This window comes from Spinacia oleracea, chromosome 2, assembly GCF_020520425.1.
Source record: "Spinacia oleracea cultivar Varoflay chromosome 2, BTI_SOV_V1, whole genome shotgun sequence".
Lineage (NCBI taxonomy): Eukaryota > Viridiplantae > Streptophyta > Magnoliopsida > Caryophyllales > Amaranthaceae > Spinacia > Spinacia oleracea.
The window spans coordinates 103,118,942-103,128,704 of NC_079488.1; the positions used below are offsets into that span (position 1 = coordinate 103,118,942).

The following is a 9,763-nucleotide window of genomic DNA, read 5'->3' on the forward strand; positions in this document are numbered from 1 at the left end:
AACGTCAGTAAACCTTTCCATTTGTTTAGTATACCACGAACTAATTGTTGTGTATAAACTTTCTTTAGTTTTGAGAATTTCTATAAGAATAAGTAGCTATATGCTACATATATGTTCTTTACTAATGCCTTTTGCAAATAGGACTCTTGAAACTCAACTAATAGCTTATTGTTATATTAATTGTTCTATCTATTTGTTTAGTTCGTTTTGCCATTTGATTTCGATATCTTGGGGGACCGCGCGCGCTAGCGCGCGGTCCAACAACTAGTCTTTATAAGTTTCCAAGTATTCTCCTTTTAGAAGCATCCAATCAACAACACAAATTCACAAAGCCCTCTTTACTATTTTTCTTTCTTTCTTGGTGAGGCTTGAGAAGGATGTGAAGATAAGAATATAAGATTAATTCAATTCTTAGTTTACAATAAGATAGCAAGGCCGTAGTCATGTGTGATCTCTAGTATTGGATCATCACTCTACCAATGTGAAAGCTCTCTATTTAGGAGGGCGGTGTACCAATGTTCTCTGGTATCGGAAATTGGCACAACCACACCATGTCAAGGAAAAATCGATGCCAAAAGGTCTAACATTCATATACAGCCATACAAGTTCATTTTGCGGATACAAATTATACAATACAAGGTAGAAGGGGCCTCAAGATCAATTTGATTTAACAAGAAAATTCTATTACACTACAATTTTGCGATAAAACAGATTTGAACACTCAAAACTACACCACACTATACAAAACAATGATCTCGTGAATACAGCAGTATATGAATGTTATTGGGGAGGCTATGAAGTTAGTTCACCCCGTTCACGAGCAATAGAGGCTGAAAGTATACCAAGATCTCGATTTAACAGTGTGAGAGATGACTCACACTCGGATATTATTCTTACGACAGAGGAAGGCTCACCACCAACTGTCTCGGATGAACCAGCCTTTACTGCATCATGTGAATCTCGAAGGTTCCTTAGATTTCCCAGGAACTGCACAACCCAATATTCAAGGCAATCAGTGTCAACCTACACTAGCCAAAACTATACACTAGCCTTTTTCTGTTTTTTGGAAGGATAATCAAACATTTTATGGATAATACAAACAAAAAACTATTTACAAAAGTTAAAAGGGCATACTCCCTATTTACTAAAATGGCCAAGCAACTGAAGTCTCTTAACTCGATTCTTGTTACCTATTACTTAAAAAAAAAAAAAAACAAAAAGGGATTTGCATTTCTACTTATTACTGCAAATTGCAATTCAAGCCCTTTCAACTACCAATCTTTGAAATGATTAAGAACACACACAGCAAACTGCTGTTCTTTTCTTTTAGATTCTTTTTATTCTTCTCACCAAGAACAGTATTCCAGTGAAAGGGTGACTAGGTATCTGAATCTAATGCAATCATAACTAAATGCCTTAATTCTGCTTCCACGCAGCCTCACACACTCGTTAAAATAGTGTGTTAAAATCTGACCAAACATTCCATTTACTTCTTTCTACCAGTTATTGCTGAACTAGAATTCCAGCACCCCATACCCCCAAATCCAAACAAGCGTTAAGAAGCAAACGGCGAGAAAGACGGGTTTTATAGATGCCAAAATTTGAAACAACAGCTTCTGCTATGACTATTCAGATTTGTCAGCAGAAAGAGGAGGGGATGCATCCTCTAAAGGGGAACATCCAAAAATAATAGGAGAAACAAGTTAAGTAGTACCTTCAACAGCATTTTGTAAGCCTCTAGTAACCTATTTGCTGCAGGACCAAAACCATGAAGCTGAGGTACCTCCATCATGTGAGTCCACGGGCGTATCTCCTACAAAGCACACATTTCGAATATCCAAAAAAAGGTAAATACACTGGTTAGCATAATGAAGAGGACATGATTGAACCAAAAATATTAGCATAAAGTGCAAAAATGGATAGTGGCTCAAACGTTTTCTGATGACAAGTTTTAGTTTTATCTCACATCACAGCCCTGTGATCTAATGGTTCTGGACATAACCTGGAGAGAGCTTGAGAGAAATCACATGCAAATAGGTTACAAGCAATTATATTGAAACTTCCTTAAAAATGAAAAGCGTGGCAATTAGAAAAAATGAAGTATCATTTTGGTCCCTTGGATCAAATTCATATAGTAGGCCAGATAACATATTAGTATGACAGATAATCTTAAAGATTTAAACAGCAAACGGTACACATTTAGCATAGCGAAGTACGCTGCAAATCTCTCAATATCATAAACTCATCAGTAGATTGACTTTCCTAGGGTATCATTTGGCAAACTCCGCAGGGTCTCCAAATAAAATTCAAAGCTAATTATTACCTTTGTGTAAATCACATTGAAGGATCTGGCTGTTTCCAGAAAAGACTCCAAATGAGAACGCAGCTTTGTTTCTACTTCTGCATAATCTTCATCCGGATTATAAGCATGCTGAAACAAAACATAAAAGTACATTAAGTAAGAAGAAAAAAAAGAGGGTGTATTTGTTATGTGTAGCCACAAATGAAGGGTTGTGTGTGTGTGTGTGGGGGGGGGGGGGGGGGGGGGGGAGCAAAGGAAGGCAAAGGACTTTGGTAGGCAATATGAGGGTGCACAGCTATACAATCGCAAATGTTGGTCCTCCTGTTGGGATAGGTTAGCAACCCTTTCCCTCAGAAGATAAGAAGCATGTAAAATGTTTCACATATTGATCCTTTTGATTCCCTTTCACATAAAAGGGTCGCAAAACCTTTAGTAAGGCTCATAATATTTGAAAAATTGATCATGAACTGGAAAGAACATTGAATACAAGAGCCTCACCAGCCACTTCCAGAAATAAGATTTTTTTTATAAAAAAAAAGCGAATGGCTATGAATTACACAGATCCCAAGCTCCCATTGCTTAGAACAAAATCCTCAAAATAATCATGTAGCAATGATGATGCAAGGGTCCCAATAACATCATTTTCTATGACTCAATTTCTGAAAAACCAACAGACCTTTGATGCCAAGTCATCAACGTTTTGTTGGAGAGTCAGGAGTTTTTTTGACAGTTCTGACAGCTTTGATTCCAGATCAGCAATTTCTGGCCTGCGAGTGAGCAGTTTAACTTATAAGCATGCTGAAAGGAAGCACCTTCCACTAAGGACCAAACAACCACAGATTCAATCACATGAAGATGATTGTGTGACGCAAAAGACAGAACAAAACCAATATTAATTAGCCAATATTTGACAGTGCCAACATAAGATATATTCCTCAAATTTATTATAATCAGAACCAATCCATCATCCATCCATCAGCTACATCTTCTGAATTCCAAAACTATGCAAGAAATCAACATTCAAGGTAGACACCTTTTTTTGTAAAGGCCAATTAGGTAACAACAACAACAACAACAACAACAAAGCCATAGTCCCAAGATAATTAGGGAACAAAAAGCAAAAAATTTCACTACATGAAATTTAAAATACAGAGGTTACATAAGGAACGAAGTTACAAAAGCCAATTCTTGTAAATGAATTCCACATTTCTGAAGTCATAATTGTCCAACTGACGAAAATTACGAGCTTCTGCAATTGGTAGCAATGCATATTAAAGGTTCCGACAGGGACAAAATGCCCAGCTTCAGACAAGTCAATCTACTTACTGTATTTCTTTTTTAATACATATTCCCTTCCTGACATGTAAATATTTGCTCGGGCCATTACTAGTAACTAGGAAACACAAAGAACGTGCAGAAGAAATGTCTTACAAGGGATATATGGACTGTATCTGCACATCTGCAGGAAACAATTTGCACTCTTCCGAGAAAATTTGTGCTTGCTTTTCTGCAATGGCATCAATTAGTTGTATGTCCTTTGTCACCTGCTCATCAACACTAAAGAGTACGATTGGAAAACATATAAGAGAAAAAAGAATGAAGAAATAGGGAACTAACAAGACTTCCTTAAATTACGGTTGAGATCATGGCCCTAACTAAATCTCTAAATAGCAAGAAATAACAAAGTAAACTAACACGAAGTATCTAGTATATTGCTACCTCCAGTCGGGATTATCAGCACATATGCTGGCCTCAACAAGATCAACAATGAGTCTAAGCATTTCTGTGCGGTCTTCATAACTTCCACGTCCCTGGTAGAAACATGTTCGTTTAAGCTTATTAACAGTTGATCATCAATCAAGCAGACGAATTACCAATGAATCTGACACAGCTAGCCAGGCTAACCCCTGTAATGCAACTAATTAATTTCTAAAGAGGAGTTGCCACCAGGTCCACCGTCCACCACACCCAAAATAAAATTACACCGAATAAAGCGGTCCTAAAGTTGCAGACATAATTAAATACTACTGGCCTACATTATATCATCAAGATTTCTGTAGTGCATGAAAGTTATACTCTCGATATGATTCTAATAGTTATGACTAACGGGCACATACACACATCACAAGCCACTAGCAGACACGTGAGAAAATAGAAGAAAGACACTCTCCCAATAAAAGAAAAGGCAAGAAGGTTGATAGAGAAGGCAAAGAAGAAGCCAGTCAAATGGATGTCTGGGAAAAGAAATAATGTGGAAAATCATGACAAAAGAAAAACTCAGGTTATTAACACCTGATAAATAACAAAGTACTGTATTTTACACCCAACTTCTAGTGGTAAGCCTTATCTACACGAATGAGAGATAGAAGTAGCAAATTTCTTACAACAGAATGATAAGGGATCAAATATGATGCAGACTGTAGATAGTCATAGAGTGATATGTGATGTACAGAAAGATTACAAAGCATATGTACAACTTATCACGCCCTAGAGCCACAGAATGTTTGCAGATAAAAATGATGCAGACTAGAACGGATGCAACATCAAAGAGACAAGAACATCGCGATAAAGAGACAGCCAAAAGTTCTGCAAAAACTCATGAAAATAAAAATAAAAAATTCAACAGCCGCAGCCTGCAAAGAACTGAAACTTGTGTTAACTACTCCCCAAATTCACATGTCAATAGAAAGTCTCTTCCCCTTGACAATATAGAATGCTGTGAAGAACGTTCTAAAGTTATGAAAAAGTTATCCTAGGTCTAATTACTTATAGATTAGAGATATTGATCATTGTACCAAAGAAATGCCAGAATCTCTCCAGAAGCTCATATCATATAGATAAATCAACGGTGCCATAAAGAGAGAATTAAATTTACTCCAAAATTTACATGTTTATAACACTTACTCCCTTCGTATATAATTAATCGGTGCACTTTCCATAATCGGCCGTATTTTATTAATTGGTACACTTTCCATTTATGGTAATTTTCCCCCTTATTTTATAATTTTCTTCTTACCCCAAGGACCCCACTGGTAATAATTTATCATTTATTCTTTGTCTTTTCTTTCCTTTGAATACTTTAATAACCCCACTATCTTTTATTACAATTGTTTACTCTCCATTTACCTCACTTACATCTTATTTTAACCTTCATTAAACTTTGTGCCAGTCAAAGTGCACCGGTTAATTTAGTATCTTTCATCCTGGTATACATCCCAGGATATGAAAATTCTGAGCTCGTGAAGACTATTGTTGGGAAATGAATTAACTTACTTGAATGACTTCTGTATCCACAGTGGTTGTTATGCCAAGAAATTTAGCGATTTCTGCCAAGTCTGTGAAATGAGAAATTCAAGTTAAGTTTATTGGTACTCTAAACCAGCATTTACAAGCACTACCCAGCCTGTACTAATAACACGTAGTCATAGTTTCAAAAAGGAAACAGCAAGAGACAAATATAAAAGTGATAAGAAGAGAGTATTGAGCAAAAGCATCATCTTAAACCATAATGTAAGAACAAAAAACAGTGACATAATGCAGGTTTCAGAAGCACTACAACTGTTCCAAATTAGAGAATAAAAGAGAATAGTTCCAATACTGGGCACAGGAAAGACTTCTAGACCAGTAAACCACGGACTGATTAGGAAGAGGCCCAAGCAACATAATCCCTATGCAATTAAGCATTCATTCTTTCCAGCTGAAGGCTGTTAGAGTTTAGTTTTTACCCCCATTAAACCCCACTCTGTCAGACAACTCTGCAAAGAAGTCCTAGATTCACAATTGAATGATACGAGCAGTCGGGTAAAAAGAAAAATCATGTTAGAATAAGAAAATTAGGTGACTGTGTGGCTCCTTTATGGTGTGTAAGTAGCAGAAATTTCTTGCCTCTACTTAGCTCTTCAAATAATGATGCACCTAAATCATCTATACAGCAATGACTCAAATGATAGTTGGAAGTCCATCACACACATAGTTTCCCGCACTTGGATAAAAAGATCAGCAAGTTTTGGTAGATAAATTTCCTTAATACAAATAAAGGTCAATGAACATACATTGGATGCGAGAAGTCTCTTCGTCACGGTCTACACCATCTCCTTGCAGATTTTGCTGAGAGTAGGGTGACTTGTCACCCAACAACCTATAAAGAAATAAAGCCGAAGAGATTTAATGGGAGTATGTGTTACAAGAATGAGGAAAGATAAGAAACTTATGCTGTTAATGAAGGCCCCTGCAAAAAGAACCAGCGTGCAGCAGCAGTTACATAGAAACAAAACTAAAAGTAAACTGCAAACCCCAAATAGGTGGTACTCAAACTCTAGCAACCAGCAAGGAATAAATTGAAGTGAGAAAAGAAAATCCCTATTGGCTCAGAGTGATGAAACCAACAATTTGCATTTCTCAAGCCAAAATAATTTAGAAACTCACAAAATTAGAGCTGTAGATATCATGCCTGAATGCTATATTTTCTTTCTTCCACAAAATTTATGCCTTACATTTAACACTCCACAAAGAGATTCATGCCTTCAATTTGACCATTGCAAACAAAAATTCCTGCTTGCAGCTGATATAGAGCTGCAAGACCAAATCCTCAGTTGAGCCCAACAACTTATCTTTGAATTTATTAGCAATGTTTACACCAAGTCATTTTTATATAACACATATAGGGAAATTTTATTATTTTCCTTAAATTTGTAAAAGATCTATCAACATCACAATATCCAAAATTATACCACTGAGTTTTCATTTGTAGTGCTTCTTTAACTCAAAATCAGATAACACTCCATTAGCCATCTAAAAACACCACTAGAAAAAACCTAGGTTATTTCCCTCTAAAACTATATGAGGGACAGTGATCCTTTTGAGTTATGACCCAAGTGATTGATCAGTTAACGGCGGGTGTACATCTCGGCTATAAACTACTAATCCTCCACTCTTAGGCATTCAGATAAATCAACAAGTGATATAAGCTGATTTCTACTTGGTCCAAATTAAAACAAAATCAAATTACTCCCGGGCTTCTATCTACAATTTGAATGATAGATGCTATACAAACATTCTCTCGTAGATCATTAAAATGCAACACAAATTAACCGTTGTGAACAAGTCAACATTAAAAACAATGTCAAAGCTTTAATCCAGACAGGATGGGATCAGCTGCATGAACCAAAAGATATCGTCAACAAAGATCATCTTCCTCCATTCGCTTCAACAAACAAGGCAATTCTCCTAAATTAGGATCCAAAAGAAGAGTAAGAAGAAGAGGAGAAACTGAACCTGAAGAATAGCCACTCAAGAAGGGCGTAACGCTCCATTCCAGCAAACAGCAAAGACTGAGCAGGAGCATTAGCTCTTGGATAATTCAACATTGCCAGCTTCTTCTGTATCTCCTCCATTTGTTTCGCCGCCATTGCACCACTTTCACTACAATTACCCGAAATTACATGCAATGCGACACATTCAACACGAATCTGGAAGTTTTTTAGGCTAAATTTTCGAAGAATCATCAAAGAAAGGAAGCAATAGATTGGTACTGTGATCTTACCTATGAATTGCGGAAAAATGTTGCCGGAAATGAGAGTTAATCGGTCGTAATGGATGAAAAGGGGAAGATTTCGAATTTAGGGTTTAGAGAAAATCGGCAATCAGCCGTGAGAGAGCGCCGGAGATGGTGGCCGGCGTTATTAGCCGGCTATGATTTCAAGTTTTTAAAATGAACTAAAAGCGACTCTTTGGACTCACTTACGATATTACTAGAGATAAGTTTTCTATGCACGCGGATTTAGAAGTGCACACATATACTTATTACTTAGGCTCCGTTTGGTAAGGCGTAAAACATTTTCATTGTAAAACGATTTTCCATGGAAAATGGTTTTCAAGGAAAAACACAATTCCAAACTAATTTTCCTTTGTTTGGTAACTTAAAGGAAAATGGGTGAAAATGGTGAAGATTGAGGGGAAGAAAGGAGAGGGAGGTAAGGAGGAAAGAAGGAAAAGTGGTTTCCCTTCCTTTCAAATGGAAAAGAGTTTTCCATCTTTGAGAGAGTAATGGAAAATAGTTTTACATCCCTTACCCAACCAAACAACGTAAAATGATTAAAAAGGGAAAAATCGTTTTCCATGAAAACGTTTTACGCCCTACCAAACGGAGCCTTAAGCATTGTTTGGCCAAGCTACTGTACGTTTCTGATTTTTAGAAGTAATTTTGCAGAAACAGTTTCTATAGAATTAATTTTGAGAAATAGTTATGTTTGATCGCATATATTGAGAAACATTTTTCGGGAAACAGTTTTATAGTGTTTGGCCTATTATTTAGTTTAGCAGTTTCAAGCCCATTATTTATCAAAATATCTTTTAGCCCATAACATATTTTGTAAATATTTATATGTTAGGTATATTATAAAAAAAAAAAAAAAATTGAAATCCAAAATTTTAACATTTTTGTAATTATACAATTTTATAATCCAAAATCAATATATAAGCTTTAAAGAGTTTTATATATTCATATACAAAAGTTTTAATTATAGGTTCATTACTACAAAACTAATAAACTAGAACAACATTACACTCCACGGCCTTTTATTAACAAAGCTGCAATATTATGGCGAATGGACTCCATATTATCATCGTCCATTGAACCATCATGTTCATCTCCGGAAGTAGTTGAAGTCCCTATAAAAATTTCCTCTCCTTCAACCCGTGGAATATAATTAGGATCCACGTCACACTTATCAAATTCCAAATCTTCAAGTGCATGTCTTCTAATATAATTATGCATAGCCATTGTTGACGCAACTATTTTTTTTGTGTGTTTCTAATGGGAAGCTAGGCATTAGTGAGAGAACCCTCCATCTTTTTTTCCACACACCAAATGTACGTCCTCTCAATAACGTTCCTCAAGGAGGAATGTGTATAATTGTAAATTTCATAGTAACCCGTTGGAGGTTGTGTTGAACGACGAAAGTCAGGAACATGATATTGTTCACCTTTGAAAGGAGCCAAAAATCCTTTCATATTAGGATAACCCGCAGCAACAACGTAATATTTTCTTGTATGAGAAAAGATATGATATAATGACAGATAAATAGATAAGGTTCATTTCACACAATACAATGTAAGTATAATACCTTCTGGTGGATGAGGGAAAGCCTTCTTTTTATCTTCCATTGCATCTTTTAAAATGTGATTATCATGAACCGATCCAGGCTACCCAACAACAAGATTGGTAAAAAGCATATCAAAATCACAATTCGCCAAAACATTTTGAGTTGTGTATTCCTTGCGCCCTATATACGGTATTTTATCTTCTTCGGAAACAACACATGGAATATGTGTGCCATCAATGGCACTGATACAATTCTTAAAGCATGGCCAATATTTGTAATTCTCCTTAATCTTAACAGGAACCTCTTTAAAATTAGGATCCAAGGGCCTTACAATGTCTCTAAAAAACCTCGTCATTGC

General features: G+C 36.1%; 1 protein-coding gene across 2 annotated transcripts; it reads right to left on the reverse strand.

Annotated features, from left to right (window-relative positions):
- Positions 1 to 569: 569 nt before the first annotated feature.
- LOC110789173 (AUGMIN subunit 7) lies at positions 570 to 8,076 on the reverse strand. Of its 2 annotated transcripts, none has more exons than XM_056837572.1 (10): positions 7,845 to 8,076; positions 7,577 to 7,770; positions 6,355 to 6,440; positions 5,576 to 5,637; positions 4,022 to 4,113; positions 3,734 to 3,859; positions 2,979 to 3,069; positions 2,324 to 2,431; positions 1,715 to 1,813; positions 570 to 987 (listed from the first exon to the last, which is right to left on the reverse strand). In XM_056837572.1, exons 2-10 carry the CDS (start codon positions 7,708 to 7,710, stop codon positions 793 to 795), a joined length of 993 nt encoding a protein of 330 aa, XP_056693550.1. In that variant the 5' UTR covers positions 7,711 to 7,770; positions 7,845 to 8,076; the 3' UTR covers positions 570 to 792. The 2 variants fall into 2 exon arrangements, with proteins under 2 accessions (XP_056693550.1, XP_021849517.1); XM_021993825.2 differs by having other exon boundaries at positions 7,577 to 7,723; positions 7,845 to 8,075.
- Positions 8,077 to 9,763: the final 1,687 nt, after the last annotated feature.